Genomic DNA, 21,345 nt, shown 5'->3' with positions numbered 1-21,345 from the left:
GAACATGTTGGGAGTGTCGATAAGCCACAAACTCATACCACTTTACTTTAACAATTTTAATTATGCTTTTCTATATGCTAAAGGTCTTGCTATCAATCATGCTCATCATGGGAAAAACAAACATCCAAGATAGCACACTATTACACTCTTAGAAAAAAGGTGCTATCTAGAACCTAAAAGGGTTCTTCGGCTGTTCCCATAGGAGAACCGTTTGAAGAACTCTTTTGGGTTCCATGTAGTGTATGCCTTTGTATCCGTATGGATCAGAAGTCACGGTTCAGTCACCTGAATTCTGTGCAAAAAGTGCTGGGGGGGTTGCAGAGAGTACCACTGTCAGGGAATTGAATTCTGTAACAGAACAGAGTCTGTGTTTGACTCCTATGATTGATGCAGTTGTACTGTGAGTCAAGGAGAGCCAAGGCTTGCTGAGCCATGTGATGGATATACCAATATATTTTGACTACACCGTTGGTGGGCTCCAATAACGTGCTCACCTTTTTGCAGGATGACAAATGGTTGAGCTGGTGTCCATTTCATGATTCACTATATTATATATATTGGGGTGTATTTCTAAGACAGTTGCTTGAGTCCATGGTGTGGCAAAACACACTACATGACCAAAAGTATGTGGACACCTGCTCGTCGAACATCTCATTCCAAAATCATGGGCATTAATATGGAATTGGTCCCCACTTTGCTGCTATAACAGCCTCCACTCTTCTGGGAAGGCTTTGCACTAGATGTTGGAACATTTCTGCAGGGCCTTGCTTCCATTCAGCCACAAGTGCATTAGTGAGGTCGGGCACTGATGTTGAGAAATTAGGTTGGGCTCATAGTCTGCATTCAAATTCACCCCAAAGGTGTTCTATGCGGTTGAGATCAGGGCTCTGTGCAGGCCAGTCAGGTTCTTCCACACCGATCTCGACAAACCATTTCTGTATGGACCTCGTTTTGTGCACGGGGGCATTGTCATGCTGAAACAGGAAAGGGCCTTCCCCAAACTGTTGCCACAAAGTTGGAAGCATAGAATCATCTAGAATGTCATTGTATGCTATAGCATTAAGATGTCCCTTTACTGGAACTAAGGGGCCTAGCCCGAACCATGAAAACAGCCCCAGGCAATTATTCCTTGGCATTATGCATTGAGGCAGGTAGCGTTCTCCTGGCATCTGCCAAACCCAGATGCGTCTGTCGGACTGCCAGATCGTGAAGCGTGATACATCACTCCAGAGAACATGTTTCTACTGCTTCAGAGCTTTATACCACTCTAGCCCACGCTTGACATTGCACATGGTGATCTTAGGCTTGTGTGTGGCTGCTCGACCATGGATAGTTATTGTGTTGATGTTGCTTCCAGAGGCAGTTTGGAACTTGGCAGTGACTGTCGCAACCAAGGACAGATACTCGCTTCTGCACTCGGTGGTCCCATTCTGTGAGATTGTGTGGCCTACCACTTCACAGCTGAGCTGTGTTGCTCCTAGACATTCCCACTTCACAGTAACAGCACTAACAGTTATACACCTGTCAGCAACGGGTGTGGCTAAAATAGCCAAATCCACTAATTTGAAGGGGTGTCCACATACTTTTGTATATATAGCGTTTCTAACATAGTTATTGCTTGTTTTGTCTGTTGTTTCCAAACACCTTGCAGTTTGAGGGTATTGAAACACAAAAGGAGATGACTTAGACTTCATTGTACTAGAGTGAATGCTGTAGAGTGAATACTATAGAGGGAATAATGATGGATCTCAGAAATAATGAGGATAATTATCCTCAAACAATACACTGGTTGATAATCTAGAATCAGCTCTGTATCAGTGACTGAGGTGTGAACCCATTGTCAACTACTGAGATATATCTAGTCACAAACCAGGCACAAACATAATCCCAGAAACAGAATAACCCAGGACTGAGAATGATACATCAGTCAACTTGAAACTGCAATATGAAATCACAGTATACTTTTTCTATGACTGTCATTGTTCAGTCCAGAGGTTGACAAAGCCAAAACTAAACCTCTTCTAAGACAGCCAAGGATATTTTTTGCATGGCGAAGCATCCCTCATGGAAAACTCTTGAAGTGAAACGTTGTAATATGAATAGGGCCGAGGGAACTGCACTATTCTCCTTACCTTAGAACTGAAACTAAAATGCTTGACATTATACCCACTTCTCTGAGGCCCCCACAGAGTTACAGTATTACAGTCGAGACCAATTGACTTAAAACAATGATTTGAGGAATTGAAAGAGTTGAATGGCAAAGCCTAAGCGGAACCGATTTCTCAGATACTTGATAATTGCCGAAGCAATCCTACATCTATGACATGGTAATGCTGCTCACCATCCACTTAAAATACATTACTGACACACAGTGGTTCCTCATTTAAAAGTTGCGTCATACTGCATAATTGCGTGCGTTATGCTTTGGCTTTTTGTAGTATGCTTCGGTTTGTTTTCAGAGCTTGCCATTAAAGCTCATTTAACCACCAGAGGGCATCTTTTAGCACATCTACTTGATTATGCAATATTATGGTGTTTCTCTTCCAAGAAAAACTAAAATGTATTTTACTGTAGATTCTGTAGGCTACTGTACCTAAAACATCTGTTGGTTCAAGTCCTTCAAAAATAGAAATATGGGCAGAATATTTTATTAAATATTTCTATGGTTAAAGGTCTATCGATGGTCATTTCAATTCAAATGTATCTTATTCCATTCTTGTTCCAGGAAAATATGTCACCATACAACATGACCGGAAAGATTTTAGTTTACCGGCCATTTGAAAAATTTACCGGAGCCATATGCATTGGATGCCCACCATCTTGTTGCGTAAAAGGCAACTCCAAAAGCCCGCGAAGGTTGTGAAATATGAGCATGAGACTCACATGCTCGAGAAAATATATAATGCTATTATTTTCTATTGGTATCATGATGAAGATGCTCTCAATGTAAGACACCATGCCTGCTCAGTTTCAAAATATAACTTTTTATATGTTAATTGTAGTTATATTTCATTATATTCTTAGCCTACTATAAAATATGTGTGTTGACTGTGATCAGGGTAGCCAAAATGTGTCTTGTCTGTTTAATGAACAAAATAACTATTGATTTTATATGGCGCAGCCGTATACAGTAGGCTGCACAGACCAGTAACATAATTAAACTTATGTTTTATTCGGACATGCCTAAAACAAATTAATAATGGATTTCTTTGTGATGGTGTATTCAATGGATTTATTAAAATAGATAATAATGTAAGTTGAGAGAGCGTGCAAACCTGAGCATGCATAACTACCTGGCCTGCTGCGTGGAAATATAGGAAAGTACTTTTTTAACGTCCATTGCGAATGATAATATATTAAAACTATAGTTCCTCACAGTAAGCTACTTGAACAATCTTTGAACAATCAATCACCCTTTCTCGGTGTGAAAGAACACTTCCTTTCCAAATGTACAATTGCGTCTTGATAAGAATCAGTAGCAGACGAGTACAGTGGTTGGTCTCATTGGACAAATTGTGTGACAGACTGACCTATTGTCAATAACAGACAGAGTCAACACTTCCTTTCCCCTGTTTCTCTCGATATTTGTCTTTTTACTTTGGCTGTGGTGGTGTAGTATACCCCTGTAGTTACGTGGCTCTTAGGCTAAGTCTCATCACGAGCCAGACTGGATTCATAGTCGAACAGTAACACAATCAACTGTGCATGCAAATGAGCACATGTACTGAATCAATCTGCACACACACCCAACCACGAACATGAGATCTCTCTTAACTAAACTGATGGAAGCTTTGTATGGGTGCACACTGGCCCCATTGATGACTTGTAAGGCAGACATTCAAAGATCAGCTCACCTAATCTTACAATCAGTGTTCACCAGTGAAATTATGAACACATCTCTCATTTCAAGGAACCCTCATCTCAGAATATAAAGGCAATTTCAGAGCTTTCTGCCTTTATTCCACACAAAGCGTTGTTCTTTTGCTTGGAGTCCATTGAGGTACATTGCAATTAAGCTCCAGATCAAGCAAATTAAAACGGGAGGGCGTTCTAAGAAAGTAATTGGACACAATTGTCTTTATGAGTAAGTGATTACTTAGTTACTTTTCCTAGTCATTTTTTTTATTCAGCTCAAAAATCTGAACCTATAGAGAAAAGCCAGGAAGTATGATCTTTGGACTTCTATACCAATTTGCCTTTAAAAATGAATTGGCACAGTGGTCAATAGAGATGACGTAAAAACCCTTATCTTTTAAAGTTATGTATAGGTTTATAACAAAAAAAAAGGTTTTCATAAAAAAAGGACGCTCCATCGTCTGTGAATAACCTATTGCTATACTTCTGAAAATACTTTAGAAATTATCAATAAAAGGGAGGGGTAGAAGTCAAGGTGGATGAATCGTCTGTCAGTAAACAGATAGGCCTACAGTTACTCCAAAGACCTTGGAGTCATTGGAAATGGAGCTAAGTCCCATGTTCTCTCTGAGCTAATGCACACTGTGCTGACACCCTTGAAAGAGTAGCGGCATCATAACAACTCCACAGCCTAGCTCTGTTATGGACTCTAATAAAAGCCTCTGACTGGTCTGGGAACTTACTGACAATATAATTTTTCAACACCAATCAGGCATCTCTTTGCAAACTGCAAACATTCATGCACTCAAAAAGTCCCAAACTGACGAATTAGAAGCCAAAGTTCAAATCCTAGCCATAAAGATGGTTGTATTTATTAACACAATTTATCCAACAATGGTATTGGTCAACAATGGTATGTATACACATTAGTTGGCTGTGCTGTACAGTACCCAGGCTCTAAGAATTCCATTCAGACAGGTCAATTAGCCCTTTGTGAATGTTAGCAATGTATTTGCTGTACTTGGTTTTTGTACTTGATGGCTAAGTTATTCAACCAAGAGCTAAAATCTGACAACATGAGTCAAAGTCCTCACACCCATAACTGTCTGTTGATTCTGAGAAAACCCTCACATTGTTTGCAACTTGCCACTCTTCCATTTTAAATTGAGTATCGGTTGAACACTAACCACTAATACAGTCTCTGTGACCAGACCCTGGCATTAGTCTTGTTATTGTCATTACTCTGATTTTTTTCACTATTCCCCTTCTCCATTTTAACTGATTGAAAAACTAAAGAGAATACCCTGAATATTATTTCCCTCTAGTCCTCAGTTCCGGTGTGTTTATTCAAGGATTATCAATATAACAACAAGCACCGTCTAATTAATTGTGTGCTTCCAACGTATGGTGATGTGGCCATGGCAGTGTCAAAAGGAATTCTGTTTTCAGAGCTGTTGTCAGTGCAGCTGCTAATCAGGAGTTTTCATCTGTGAACAAGAGCTGCCTTTACTCAAGGGTCTCGTCTTTGAGGTGACGGAGAAACCACTTATTTCATACGTTCTGACTCTTAGACAACTTTCCAAGTGATTTTCCAAGAGGAACTGAGAGTTAAACCACACAATAATTCAATGTCAAGCAAGGATAAGGAGCCCATTCTCATTGAACAAAGGGTGCATTTAAGATGGTGTTTCGGGAAGTTGTATCCCTTTATTTTAAGCAATAGTTAAAAGATTAGTGGAATCTGTGTGGGTAGCTGGACAGGTAGGATGACTGACAGTGAAGGTGAACAGGTGGTCACGGGTCAGGTGACAGAAGAATGGATGAGACTGAGGCAGGAATTCCTTTAACCATAAAGTGGTATATTTACTGGGTAGTCTGTGCTGCATAACAAAGGAAACAGAATAACATGTATCCAATCAAAGATCAAATCATAACAATCATTCATTATTAACATAATTATGTAATTCAGTTCAATTGTCACGCCTTGGTCTTAGTATTTTGTGTTTTAGTTAATTAGTTGGTCAGGCCAGGGTGTGACATGGGTTTATTGTTTGTTGTATTTCTTAGTGGGGTTTTTTAGTTATTGGGATTGTGGCTGATTAGGGGTGTGTGTTGCGTAGGTTTGGCTGCCTGAGGCGGTTCTCAATCAGAGTCAGGTGATTCTCGTTGTCTCTGATTGGGAACCATATTTAGGTAGCCTGGGTTTCACTTTGTATTTCGTGGGTTATTGTTCCTGTCTCTGTGTTAGTGTTCACCAGACAAGCTGTATAGGTTTTTTCACGTTCCGTTTGTTGTTTTTGTTATTTCATGTATCGTCATTTGTTCTATTAAAAACATGAGTAACCAACACGCTGCATTTCGGTCCGACTCTATTTCGACAAACGAGGAACGCCGTTACAGAATCACCCACCACATACGGACCGAGCAGCGTGTCAACAGGCAGGAGCAGCCCAAAGAGGAGCTGCGTATTAAGGATTTCTGGACATGGGAGGAAATCCTTGACGGGAGAGGACCCTGGGCTAAACCAGGGGAGTGTAGCCGCCCAAAGGTGCAGCAGGAGAAGAGGAAACAGGAGCAGCCCAAAGAGGAGTACAGTATGGACTATACGCTGTGGGAAGAAATAGACAGGTGGGCGGCCGACCCAGAGAGAGTGCCGGAGCCCGCCTGGGATTCGCTGGAGCAGTGCGAAGAGGGCTATAGGAGAATGGAGTCGAAAAGAAGGACACGGCGGCGCAGAGCGAAACCCGGGAATCAGCCCCAAAAATTTCTTGGGGGGGGGGCTATCAGGGAGTATGGCTACGCCAGGTAGGAGACCTGCGCAAACTCCCTGTGCTTACCGGGGGGCTAGAGAGACCGGGCAGGCACCGTGTTATGCAGTGGTGCGCACGGTGTCCCCAGTGCAGGTGCATAGCCCTGTGCGGTATATTTCAGCTCCGCGTATCGGCCGGGCTAGATTGAGCGTCGAGCCAAATGCCATGAAGCCGGCTCTACGCATCTGGTCCCCAGTGCGTCTCCTTGGGCCGGCTTACATGGCACCAGCCTTGCGCTCGGTGTCTCCGGTTCGCCTACATAGCCCAGTGCGGGCTATTCCACCTCGCAGCACTGGCAGGGCAACCGAGAGTATTCAACCAGGTAAGGTTGGGCAGGCTCGGGGCTCAAGAGCTCCAGTGCGCCTGCACGGTCCGGTCTATCCAGTACCACCTCCACACCCCAGCCCTCCGGTAGCAGCTCCCCGCACCAGGCTTCCTGTGCGTGTCCTCGGCCCAATACCACCAGTGCCAGCACCACGCATCAGGCCTACAGTGCGCCTCGCCTCTCCTGTCCTGTCGGAGCCTTTCTCCTCTCCAGCGCTGCCGGAGCCTCCTGCCTGTTCGGAGCAGCCTGAGCAGCTAGTCTGCATGGAGCAGCTAGAGCTGCCAGTCTGCAAGGAGCTGCCAGTCTGCATGGAGCAGCCAGAGCTGCCAGTCTGCATGGAGCAGCTAGAGCTGCCAGTCTGCAAGGAGCGGCCAGTCTGCATGGAGCAGCTAGAGCTGCCAGTCTGCAAGGAGCTGCCAGTCTGCAAGGAGCTGCCAGTCTGCAAGGAGCTGCCAGTCTGCAAGGAGCTGCCAGTCTGCATGGAGTTGCCAGTCTGCATGGAGTTGCCAGTCTGCATGGAACAGTCAGAGCTGTCAGTCTGCAAGAAGCCGCCAGAGCTGTCAATCTGCATGGAGCAGCTAGAGCTGCCAGTCTGCAAGGAGCTGCCAGTCTGCATGGAGCAGCCAGAGCTGCCAGTCTGCATGGAGCAGCTAGAGCTGCCAGTCTGCAAGGAGCTGCCAGTCTGCATGGAGCAGCTAGAGCTGCCAGTCTGCAAGGAGCTGCCAGTCTGCAAGGAGCTGCCAGTCTGCATGGAGATGCCAGTCTGCATGGAGTTGCCAGTCTGCATGGAACAGTCAGAGCTGTCAGTCTGCAAGAAGCCGCCAGAGCTGTCAATCTGCATGGAGCAGCTAGAGCTGCCAGTCTGCAAGGAGCTGCCAGTCTGCATGGAGCAGCCAGAGCTGCCAGTCTGCATGGAGCAGCTAGAGCTGCCAGTCTGCAAGGAGCTGCCAGTCTGCATGGAGCAGCTAGAGCTGCCAGTCTGCAAGGAGCTGCCAGTCTTCAAGGAGCTGCCAGTCTGCAAGGAGCTGCCAGTCTGCATGGAGTTGCCAGTCTGCATGGAGTTGTCAGTCTGCATGGAGTTGCCAGTCTGCATGGAACAGTCAGAGCTGTCAGTCTGCAAGAAGCCGCCAGAGCTGTCAATCTGCATGGAGCAGCTAGAGCTGCCAGTCTGCAAGGAGCTGCCAGTCTGCATGGAGCAGCCAGAGCTGCCAGTCTGCATGGAGCAGCTAGAGCTGCCAGTCTGCAAGGAGCTGCCAGTCTGCATGGAGCAGCTAGAGCTGCCAGTCTGCAAGGAGCTGCCAGTCTTCAAGGAGCTGCCAGTCTGCAAGGAGCTGCCAGTCTGCATGGAGTTGCCAGTCTGCATGGAGTTGTCAGTCTGCATGGAGTTGCCAGTCTGCAAGGAGCTGCCAGTCTGCAAGGAGCTGCCAGTCTGCAAGGAGGTGACAAAGCTGTTAGTCTGCATGGAACAGTCAGAGCTGTCAGTCTGCAAGAAGCCGCCAGAGCTGTCAATCTGCATGGAGCAGCCAGAGCTGCCAGTCAGCATGGAGCAGCCAGAGCCGTCAGTCAGCATGAAGCAGTCAGTGCCGTCAGTCTGCCAGGATCTGCCAGACAGCCAGACTCTTCCAGATCTGCCAGTCAGCCAGACTCTTCCAGATCTGCCAGTCAGCCAGACTCTTCCAGATCTGCCAGTCAGCCAGACTCTTCCAGATCTGCCAGTCAGCCAGACTCTTCCAGATCTGCCAGTCAGCCAGATTCTTTCAGATCTGCCAGTCAGCCAGACTCTTTCAGATCTGCCAGTCAGCCAGACTCTTCCAGATCTGCCAATCAGCCATCTCTTCCAGATCTGCCAGTCAGCCAGACTCTTCCAGATCTGCCATTCAGCCAGACTCTTCCAGATCTGCCATTCAGCCAGACTCTTCCAGATCTGCCAGTCAGCCAGACTCTTCTAGATCTGCCAGTCAACCAGACTCTTCCAGATCTGCTAGTCAACCACACTCTTCCAGATCCGCCAGTCAGCCAGGATCTGCCGGATTCAACTGCCTGGCTGGGCTTCTTCTCAGTACTGGGCTTCTTCTCGGTACTGGGCTTCCTCTCAGTACTGGGCTTCCTCTCAGTACTGGGCTTCCTCTTAGTCCCGAGCTGCCCCTCAGTCCCGAGCTGCCCCTCAGTCCCGAGCTGTCCCTCAGTCCCGAGCTGCCTCAGTCCCGAGCTGCCCCTCAGTCACGAGCTGCTCCTCAGTTCAGTGGGGTTCTGGGTGAGGACTATTCGGCCATGGTCGGCGGAGAGGGTGGATCATCCCAGGACGTGAAGGGGAGGAACTATGACATTTATGGAGTGGGGTCCACGTCCCGAGCCGGAACCGCCACCATGGACAGACGCCCACCCGGACCCTGTCTGTCACGCCTTGGTCTTAGTATTTTGTGTTTTAGTTAATTAGTTGGTCAGGCCAGGGTGTGACATGGGTTTATTGTTTGTTGTATTTCTTAGTGGGGTTTTTTAGTTATTGGGATTGTGGCTGATTAGGGTGTGTGTTGCATAGGTTTGGCTGCCTGAGGCGGTTCTCAATCAGTCAGGTGATTCTCGTTGTCTCTGATTGGGAACCGTATTTAGGTAGCCTGGGTTTCACTTTGTATTTCGTGAATGATTGTTCCTGTCTCTGTGTTAGTGTTCACCAGACAGGCTGTATAGGTTTTTCACGTTCCGTTTGTTGTTTTTGTTATTTCATGTATCGTCATTTGTTCTATTAAAAACATGAGTAACCAACGCTGCATTTCGGTCCGACTCTCTTTCGACAAACGAGGAACGCCGTTACATCAATAAGAAGTCAATAGGAATAAATCATCCTTGAGTCATTTAGGCTCGTAACTATTCAACATAATCATGAGAAGACTAATACAAATAATTCAATCAGTGATCGGTTATTCAATCTATAATCTCCATCAGTTTGATATCAGAATGGATCAGTTCAGCAAACAATGACATTTCATATTTTACCCTTTCAAGTTTGTCTTCATATGTACATGTAATTTCATTACATATTAACCATATATCGATGGCATAATTGGCCTGTGATGATCTAAATGATGGCCCGCTCTCCCGATCGCAACAGATAGTTCAGATGATAGGTAACAGATTCGGTGGATTCATGGACGCACAGAACTTCTGGATTAAACGAAGTTAAGGAAGAGAAAGCAGCGAGATCGGGCGATGGCGATTTCCTCCTTTTAATGAGTTGAGATCTGTCGGACATTTCCACCTGACCTAATTAAAGCGCCCCTGGCCCAGCTGAGCAAGTGGCCATGAATTAAAGGATTATTCCACCAACTCCATGGGCCTTTTCTACAATAGTGTTGTCAATATAACATAAGGACATACATATATTGGTGGCAGAATACACAGATATTTTCTGTGGATTATACATAGATAAGGTAATAATAGCCTTAATATACAATAGCATGAAAGCTGACTGAAACCAATGTTATTGCCAGAGGTTTTCACAGGGACATCTCAAATGTCCACACAATCATCCTCAGTGTAAACAGTTTAGCCCCTTTGTTTCTTTGGGCCATGTTGGTCATCTGTCCTCCATGTGCATATGCTTGAAACATGTTTCTGCGCTGACACCTGTGTCTGGATTAGGTAGATCGTTTGGATTAGTGACAGGCCCATGAAGAATAGGTGGCTCACTGCATAGTGTATATTAATTAGCGTGGCATTTAAGAGATTATGACATATATCCTGACAATCTATTTTACTCGGTAATACCCAGTGTGTGGACAGCTATTGGTGAGCTAACAGAAGCTAACAGTAATAATACACTGAGGGTATACCATTTTTTTTAGTTGTGGAAAAAATACAATATCTCTCACAGGTGAGTGAATCAAACTATTAGTGGTAAACATTACAGAGGCAGTTATTTGTTTTTGTGCTCAAGCAAGCCACTTCAACCACTGGATAATAATAGGTGTGTATGTGTGTGTGTGTGGAGGGTGGGGCGAAATAAATTATTCAGTGCAGTTGTCTCCTGTACCAACACAGAATGAAAGATTCACACGCTGCTCAAGTTTGAAATTAAATTAACACAAAATGGCTTGTTGAACAAAAGTAAGTGGGAAAATCACTGGACATGAAATTAATGATTGATTAAAGACCTGCCAGGCAGATAGATACTCTACTGCAAACAAGAAGCGCATACATCATTCTGGGAACATGCTCCAGTAGCAGTACTGTACAGAATGATATTGGTGGCTACACTCTTAGAACAAAAGGTGCTATCTCCCCATAGGAGAAACCAAGAAGGAGGCTTTTAATCCTTTCTCAATGACACCATTACTAAAGGCTGATATGAATCATATTAGTCACTGAAATCAAATGTTTACTATAGATATTTCCTACATTCTTAGAAAATAGGATAACAGTTTTTGGTTCCAGGTAGAACACTTTTTTGGTTCCAGGTAGAACCCTTTTGAGTTTCACATAGAACCCTTTCCACAGATGGTTCTACATGGAACCCAACATAGTTCTACCTGGAACCAAAAACTGTTATCCTATTCTCTAAGAATGATGTCATTAAGAAAGGATTAAAAACCTCCTTGAAATTATTATTGATTAGACCTAATGGATCAGTGGTTTATTACCATTTTTTTTTACAGACTTTACAACTCTTGGCTTGATGAGTTGAAACAAGATTATAGGCTAACTAGTTTGGCTAACTAGCTTGTTTAATGGCAAAATATTGAAATTAATATTCATAATATTGGTTACTAGGTGTTTGTACCTAAACGTTATTGTAACAAATGAACTATAATGCCTTTATTATCCAGTAAATATTATGCATTTGTTTGGTACTCTGTTCAGTAACACTTTTTTGAATGTTAGAATTTAGCTACATTAGAAAATATCGACATTAGCTACAGAAAATTCACTTTACTTATCTTTAGCAGCCTCATGCTCTGATTGTCTTGTGCATTAACAGGTCAACAAGATGCTGCCCGACTCTGGTTTAGCATTCACACCTAATGGACTGACATTTTGGCAGTAGAATCTGGTCAGTCTGAACTGGCTTTAGGAAATGGAAAGTTGTGAGTGCACATCACACAGCGATACACATTTTGGGAAGCTTTATCTATAATTGAATGTGGACACTAGCGATGTAGACGTACAGGGAAAATCAGTAGGGTTTATTTCTGTGTTACATCTGCACTGTTTCTGTGAGCTGCACTCTGTCCATGTGACACTATCTTATCTATGTGCTCTGTCAACAGAATGTGTTAGCATTAGATCCTCGTGAAGGCATACCCTGGTTCTTTGTTCCTGGGTCCTTGAGGCAGTCTAGCAATGCTATGGTCCTTCTGTTCTTGTTCCTTGCCATGCGTGTTATTGTGTGCCTGATGTCATTTCCTTTTCTGCTGGGTGTAAAGCATTTTACTTTTACGTCCTTTCTCTGAAAACTTCAAATCTGAGACAAAAGCACAGTACAAAACTGGGGCCACTAACAATAATGTGAAGTACTTAAATATTTAATAACAATGACTAGATGTTATGTAACATTTCTCTCTTTTCGCAGGTTATCTGGCTTCATGTTGCCGTCGCCTATTGTGAGCACAGGGTCAATAATGGCCCTTTGGTTCACAACAGATTTTGCTGTGAGTGCACAAGGATTTAAAGCAATTTATGAAGGTGAGACCTATTATTATTGCATGTTTCTCCAATTAAAAGCCTGTCTGGATTGATGTATTATAGGGTTTAAAAATACTGAACATATTTGTGTTGCCAAAATGGTAATGGCCTCACTATTGACTTGTTTCTCTACTATATATTGATTTCATTGGTTAAGTTGACAGAGGATTGTACTTGCATCACCAGAGTAGTTTGTTTGATTCCCTCATGGGCCACAAATTCTCAATATTAAATATAAATGACTGTTATTTTTGTATTATAGGGTAATTCATGAATCTGTGTCTGAAATTCTGCATATTATATTTCATATGAATAAACACTGCTAAGTAGATTTAACTTAAAGGACAATTCCACCCCAAACGATCTTTGGTATTTGTTTTTACAGCCGGTATGATACATTTAGCATACCGCATCATAACGGTTGTATTTCTTTATTTTGAAAGTTATGTATCTTTAAAACTTGATTGTTGACACGCAAAACATTTTGGGACTATATCAACAATGGACTAATGAAACAAAAAAACAAAGATAGTTCTTGGGTGGAGTTTTCCTTTAACATGGACCTCTTCAGGACCTTGGTTACTGTTTAAGCTGTGTGCAGAGAGATGAGGCTACTGCTGTAGTTGTTATCTGCTTAGTACATGTTCCCATTTACGTTATTTTGGTATTATTTGCATTATTAAACCTGTGGTTGATAGCTGTGGCATTTCAAGGGAGTTCAGGTCAACTGTATCAAACTAGGGTCATTACAAAACTGTATAGTGTGTTTTATAAAGTAAACAGCACAAATCACTTTGACCCAGCCAGGACAATACTGCATGTCATTTATTTTCCATGAAGTCTAAATATCACTGGAGTCTCAACTCGCCCCCCTTGTCGGAAACATCTCTCAGGATGGCATACACTGTAGCAAACTTCATGAGCTCTCTTGAGACACTGGGGCCTAGGCTATGAATGATGCACGAGCATGGCACTTTGCTCGTAAACCTTTCTAAAGATAAGCGTGCTTTTTCTCTTTGTTTTTTTTCCCCGGGAACATTTACATCCCTAGTGATTCAGAGTTGTGTTAGTGCTACAGGGTTGTGAGGGGATACCAAAACTCAATTCCCTAAATGTTTTCTAATGCAATATCAGTCTCATTTGGCAACAACACTTGTTCCTGGTTGTGACAATTCCTTTTAAGGACAATGGTTTATTGTGTGTAGCGTGAGCAAGTTCTTGATTTGAGTGATAAGAAAGAATGAACAATGATGAGCTTATCTAATGTTGGCTGTATCAGGACACTTTCTCCTGATTTCTTAGCACTGACTACTGATATCTTAGTACTAGCCACTGCCTCAGAATTAACTACAGCTACTGTATGTTGTATGTTACAGCATGAATAAGGTTGGCAATGTTGCATTATATTGCGTTCTCTCTACATGTGTTTTATTTATCCACATAGAAGAAGAATTGTCACTTTTGCATTCTAGGAAAATGTCACATCTTCTTTTATTATGCATTAGTGGTTGGCCTCTCAGAACATGAATAGCTAATCCATCAGGGTAATGGCGTTTAATAAGGGTGTTTTGTCTGGTTGTCTGAATGGACTCCATTTAATCCGACAAAGATTGATTTTCCATGTAACCATTGGAGTCTAAATGAAATTGACTGCAGATTTTGTCTGGGATTTTAGAGAATTTTGATACCGGCCAGGATTTCATTGATAAAAGTGTCACAACCATTGTTATGATGAAGGGTGTTGCTGGACCCCTAGAGTGTTAATAGTATTGATGGTAACAACATTTCCTTTGGTAGCATTGTTTTTTTTCATTTTCAGTTTATTGTAGTTGAGATTGAGATATGATGTTATCCAACTATGCAACCTGCAGGTTTTCCCAGCAGCCCTTAGATTGTGATTTATGGGCCATTACACTTGACTAATTGTAGCTAATCTATTTGCCTGTCTTGATTGGCACAGCAGTGTGCGAGATGGATAAATAGCCTAGTAGCGTATTTACCTCCACAGATGCTCTCAGGAATCAGAAATAGCTATCTTTGCAAATTGATATATTGTTGATGAAGCTAAATGAGTGCAAAAAGACAAAAAGACAAATAAGCATGCTATTATAAAAAAAAACAATATTGCATCTTAGTGACCCCATTTTAATTCAATCATTGTCACTAACATTTCATTAAGTATATTTCTTTAGACCATTATTGGAAAGATTTAAAAAAAAGATAAGTACAAAATCCTGCAGCAGATAATGGACAACTCCAGCAGGGTGCTGTTCCAACATATAGTGAACACTTCAAATGGAGTCTTGTACCATAAAGTAGGATGAGAGTCCAACCGATATTTAACCAAGCCTTGAAGATTCAGAATAGTGCTTTATGACAAGAATCAGCTTTATATGAAATAATTGGGCTACTATGTTTTTTTTAACCTTTATTTTACTAAGCAAGTCAGTTAAGAACAAACTCTTATTTTCAATGACAGCATAGGAACAGTGGGTTAACTGCCCTGTTCAGGGGCAGAACGACAGATTTGTACCTTTTCAGCTCAGGGATTTTAACTTGCAACCTTTCAGTTACTAGTCCAACGCTCTAACCACTAGGCTACCCTGCCACCCCATGAAACAATGAAACATATCTTTTAGAGATCTACGGTAGCATGCAAATATGCTATTCAGCCTTTCAGTCGTAAGGCTCCATGGGGACACACACTTAAAGTGTGTTCAATTACAATCCAAGAAGAGTAACAACAATCATCTTAGAAGTGGCGTCTCTCATATTAGATCAATGGAAAAATAGTAACTTTCCTCAAAGGACCTTTGAACACATTACTTTGAGAAAATGCATGGGAGCCACCCAGGTGTGAAACAAGCTGTACTAGATTGTACAGAGAAAGTGCCCATGAACAACCAACGCCTCTTTCCGATTTGTTAGAGGTATTGCTCCCCATAGTACTAACTGCAACCACCAAGATGCCATCTTCAAAGCACTAAAGTTGGTACACTGGAAGGATTTAAATCCCTGTGCCACTTTTAATCATTCCTTTCAAGTCTCTTGTTAAGGGATATCTTTAACTTTCTTGCAGAGCGCAACATGAAGATGTTTTAAAATCAACCGTAAGACATATCTGAATATTATTTGATGGAAATATTATCTGAGACAAAATATAAATAAAAAACAACTAAATAAGAGAGAATACAACCAACCAGCAGAGGATGCATATAGCTCATGATTTAAATGACAAGAAAATTGTACAGCGGTATCAAAGTGTTTATCTTATGTTAAACTGCCAAAAGGTAAAGCCTTTAACAAACCATCATGTTGCTTTGCAGTTAGCACTGTATGCATGTGAATGCACTGGTGTGTGGTGTGTGTTAATCTGTGCAATTTTGGAGGCATGTAAAAGTGGGATGTGCTGCAGGTACACAATCATGCATCTTTTTTTGTTGGTTTCAGATTCCACTGAACAAGAGTCAAACACTCAGCATTCTTTGCCCCATTCCACCATGTTAAGTATTAATCATTATTTCAGTCCTGCAATTTTCACTTGGGATTAATTCTCAACAGGTTCCTACAAAGAGCAAAAATATAAACACAACATGTAAAGTGTTGGTCCCATGTTTCATGAGCTGAAATAAAAGATCCCAGACGTTTTAAATACGCACAAAAAGCTTATTTCTCTAAAACAAAAATGTGTTTACATCCCTGTCAGTGAGCATTTTTCCTTTGCCAAGATTAAACAGCACGGTCATTACATAGGTGCACCTTGTGATGGGGACAATAAAAGACCAGTGTAAAATCTGCAGTTTTGTCACACAACACAATGCCACAGATCTCTCAAGGTTTGAGGGAGTGTGCAATTGGCATGCTGACAGCATAACTGTCCACCAGAGCTGTTGCCAAAGAATTTCATGTTAATTTCTCTACCATAAGCTGCCTCCAAAGTTGTTTTACAGGATTTGGTTTTGGCTGTATGTCTAACTGGCCTCACAACCGCAGACCAGATGTAAGGAATTGTGTGGGTGAGTGGTTTGCTGATGTCAAAGTTGTGAACAGAGTGCACCATCGTGGTGGTGGGTTTATGTTATCGGCAGGCATAGGCTACGGACAAAGACATATTGCATTTTATCGATGGCAATTTGAAAGCACAGAGATACCATGACGAGATCCTGAGGCCCATTGTCGTGCCATTCATCCGCTGCGTTCACCTTATTTTTCAGCATGATAATGCACAGCCTCATGTCACAAGGATCTGTACAATTCCTGGAAGCTGAAAAGTCCCAGTTCTTCCATGGCCTGCATACTCACCAGACATGTCTCCCATTGAGAATGTTTGGAATGCTCTGGATCGACATGTATGACAGTTCCCGCCAATATCCAGCAACATTCCACAGGCCCCAATCAACAACCTGATCAACTCTATGCGAAGGAGATGTGTCGCGCTGCACGAGGAAAATAGTGGTCACACCAGATACTGACTGGTTTTCTGATCCACGCCCCTACTTTTTTTAAAGGTATCTGTGACCAACAGATGCATATCTGTATTCCCAGTCATGTGAAATCCATAGATTAGGGCCTAATGAATTTATTTAAATTGACTTATTTCCTTATATGAACTGTAACTCAGTAAAATCATTGAAAACTGTTGGATGTTGCATTTATATTTTTGTTCAGTATATAAGGGAATTTCCCATGACATTAAAATGGAAATTTGTTCACTATTTCCTTTTGGAAGATGTTTACTCCTGCATCGCATGTATAGTGCTTACATTTGTGCTGAGATGCATATATTTGTTGTGTACCTTATAGGGGACTCTATTCCTCATGGGTGTTATATTGCAACAGCTTCATTTAGAGCCATAATCATATTTCATATAGAAAAAAGCCCAAGATGCAATAATCAAGTGCTGCAGAGCATTCAAAGGATGATAGACTATCACCTGTGCAATAAAATTATGGCTTGGACATATTGGATGGCCTGTAGTGTGAGGTGAGCTAATCCCATGAAAAGCTAAATTATGTGACAGAAGTAATTTGAATGATTTAAAGCAAAGTGCACACCGGTTATGTTGAATACCTTGAAGATACATGTGCATATTTAACACACTGTCACGTTCTGACCTTAGTTCTTTTATTTATGTCTTTGTTTTAGTATGGTCAGGGCGTGTGTTGGGTGGATTGTCTATGTTCCGTTTTCTATGTTGTGTTTGCGTTTGGCCTGGTATGGTTCTCAATCAGAGGCAGGTGTCATTAGTTGTCTCTGATGGAGAATCATACTTAGTTAGCCCTTTCCCACTTGTGTTTCGTGGGTGTTTATTTTCTGTTGTGTGTTTTATTTCACCGTTCAGGACTGTTCATTTGTCGTTTTATTGTTTTTTGTTTCAGTGTTCACTATTCATCTTAAAAATCATGATGAACACTTACTACGCTGCGCTTTGGTCCTCTCCTTCATACGACGAACGTTACACACACACCAGCTTTGGAGCTTGCCACACGATGTTTATCTACAATTCCACACATTTACAAGTAAAGATTGGTTAGGTTTGTCAATAAATTCCAGTCAGTTTTATATCAAAATGCTTATAGCCCAGATACTTTCCAATATGTGGAGAGTTTTATCTGTTTACACAACTAAAAAGTAAAATGTATGAACGCTTTCACTCAGATTGTGTGAATGTATTGGTATTTACAGTATGAGGGGGAGATCGACATTGATATTCAGATCAATCAGCGCTGAATGTTTGTGGTTTTAATGACAGATCTTTATATCGACAGTCAAGGACGAACTCCAAGACAGAGTGCCTTACATATTCAATCAAATCCAAGATGCCTCTTAGAGTTCATGTTTTTAGTTGTTGCTGAAAATCTTTACACTGATTCTGATTATCCTCCTATCTGGGCCACCACCCTAAGGGAGCTGCTTTTGTCAATTTGTAACAACCGAAAAAAGCATTTCTGTTCTGTATCAACATTTAAATATATTTATATACTTCTTTGTGGATCTTTCATTTGTTACCATAACCAATAATGCAGTGGCTATGTTCAGATTGTCTCTCTCCAAGTTGCAATAATGTAAAGTACACAAGTGTAACCGGTATGAAATGGCTAGCTAGTTGGCTGTGCTCGCTAGTAGCATTTCAATCGCTGACATCACTCACTCTCAGACTTTGAAGTAGTTGTTTTTGTGGAGTGCTAGATAATGGTGCTTCATGAGAGGCAGTTGTTGATGTGTTCAGAGGTTCCCTGGTTTGAGCCCAGGTTGGGGCAATGAGAGGGACGGAAGCGACACTGTTACACAAGTAAATGTCACAAAATCCATTTGCCGAAATTGCAGAAATTAAAGCACTCTAGTTCTGAGCTCATAGACTGGTGTTCTGCTTTGTGTGAATACACTGAGATGTTAAATGTAAAACATGTCTTACTCCCTAGCTCACTCAACAGTGACCCTCATTGGTTCACTTATCCGTAGAGACCATGACAGATCAACCTGGGTCAAAGTAAAAACCTTCAAGACTCAGTGGCCTGGGACCATAGACATTTCATATTCAGCAGGTGTAAAGAAGACTTGGCTCCGCTCTGTGAGCAAGTTGTCCACATTTTAGACTGAAGCGTTGTAAAAAATAGAAAAGTAGATTGAAGCAGAACTTTGCATAAAAAAGAGAGGGATGCCTCCATGAAACTGTAACTGAACTATTTTCTGCTGACTCATTCAAATGGCTCCAACTTTTTAACTTGAGAAGTTGATGTGAATTACAAATTAAATGACCAGAAGCTTAAGGCCAATTTGAAAATATATTGTTTTCCAGTTAAATGTGTATCCAATTTATTTTCAGTTAATCTATACATGTCTAAGGTCTATGGTCTCTTACACTGTCCAGATCTCAGAGACCTGAACTGGCAGGGTAGCTGGATCGAGTCCTTGAATCATGGCCCTTTATCAAGGAATAACAAACATATGGCACTACAGTGCCACCATCAATTGATACAGTGCATACAGAGAAAACGCAGAAACATTTAATGAAATGAAACAATGTTATATGAGTGTATATTTTTTTGTCCTTCATGTTCAAACTGTGACCTCTATAATCCCTTTATCATGTTTGAAGATAAGAGCCAGGTGCAGACAATGTCGAAAGAACAAAAGTTTATTAATTCAAACACGGGCAGGGAAAGGTACAGGATGGCAGGCAGGCTCAGGGTCAGGTCAGGCAGAGGTCGGTAGTCCAGAGTAGAGGAGAAAGGTACAGGACGGCATGCAGGGTCAGGGCAGGCAGAAAGGACAAAACCAAGAAAATAGACATGGCAGCAATACAAAATTTGGTTTAATTATTTATTTACTAAATTCCTAAATAATCACACAGAATTACATATACACCGGATGGATCATACATTGATTACTAATTATGTCATACAAGAAAACGTCCCTGGTGGATGGAACCGATATGACGGCTGGTTACACAAAGAAAGGGGGTTGGGTTTGAATGAAAGCACGGGAAGACTGAGGAACAAAAGGTTTGGGTTGCTATCGGACCTCGTGAAGCTATGCTATCGTAAATACAGAATCTAATGCATTCTAAATAACCGGCCATTTGGAAAAGGAAAATGCAAGAAATATTTACTCTGAGCTGCGCTTCGATAGATTGGTCGTAGATGGAAGGCTGGGTTGCCCAGCAGGGATCTCTTGTCCTCTGAAGAATGTCTGGTGGTAAAGTGAATACGTTGTAGTACCGTCGTCGTGTGGTAGAATAGATACTTTGTCTGTCCATTCCTAGCCCATGTTTACAGCTGCTGCTGCTAACTCAACGGCTAGGCGGTATCACTTCTTTAGTGAATAAGAGTTCAAAGTTCATACCAGGTTGCCATACTATACGCTCATGCTATATTCTGGCTGGTATAGTCGAAATTCATCCTTCCGGCGTGTCGATTGTAACCTCCATGTTGAAATTCGCCCTTTTTAACGTTAACAGTTCTCACGTCACCGGGAACACATTGCTAATTTCTTTAGGATATTGTCATTCAACCGTTTGCAACCAGAGCTCACGCTGAGGCTGGCTAAGTTCTGTAGTTGATATTAGCCCTTTTTAACGTATGGACAGCAGTTCTCACGTCACCGGGAACACAATGCTAATTTCTTTAGGTTATTGTCATTCAACTGTTTACAACCAGAGCTCACACTGAGGCTGTCTAAGTTCTGTAGTTGATATTAGCCCTTTTAACGTATGGACAGCAGTCCTCACGTCCTTGGGAACACAATGTGAAAGGGTATTTTGTAGTAGGAAGAAGAAGGGCATGTTTGATAGTTCACAACCAATGTCTGTTCACTTGAGTGGGACCGCTGAGTTGAGCCTAGTTCACTTATGAAAACCAATTCTCTCATTTAGAAGCTAAAATTACATTCATCTTTTCACAAATAGTTTCATATTTAAACATTTAAATTGCACAACAATTCCATGTGAATCTGATTTGTGTCATCCTATCATCAGTAATAATGTCTCAGAATGTCTCAGACGACAACTGATCTGACATCATATTCTTTAAGAACCAATGAATATTTTCAGCTGGTTGGATTACCGAAATATTGTTCCTTTCCCCACCCTTTTGGTGTTACCATACTCTCTCTATGTTAACAAAGGGCTTTCCAAGGGTCAAATCTGTAGAGTAGAGAGAGAGGAAAGGGGGAAA

The 21,345-nt window shown here is 42.0% G+C and overlaps 1 protein-coding gene across 1 annotated transcript in view; it reads left to right on the top strand.

The window, feature by feature from the left end:
* The window catches only part of LOC135512133 (CUB and sushi domain-containing protein 1-like), a 502,291-nt gene that overhangs the window by 203,840 nt on the left and 277,106 nt on the right, over positions 1–21,345 (top strand). Inside the window, exon 3 of the mRNA XM_064933828.1 lies at positions 12,557–12,669. Coding sequence (XP_064789900.1) covers positions 12,557–12,669 — 113 coding nt within the window. The remainder of the gene's footprint in view (positions 1–12,556; positions 12,670–21,345) is intronic.

The sequence above is a fragment of the Oncorhynchus masou genome, chromosome 24, assembly GCF_036934945.1.
Source record: "Oncorhynchus masou masou isolate Uvic2021 chromosome 24, UVic_Omas_1.1, whole genome shotgun sequence".
Lineage (NCBI taxonomy): Eukaryota > Metazoa > Chordata > Actinopteri > Salmoniformes > Salmonidae > Oncorhynchus > Oncorhynchus masou.
This window is presented reverse-complemented; position numbering and strand designations above follow the sequence as displayed.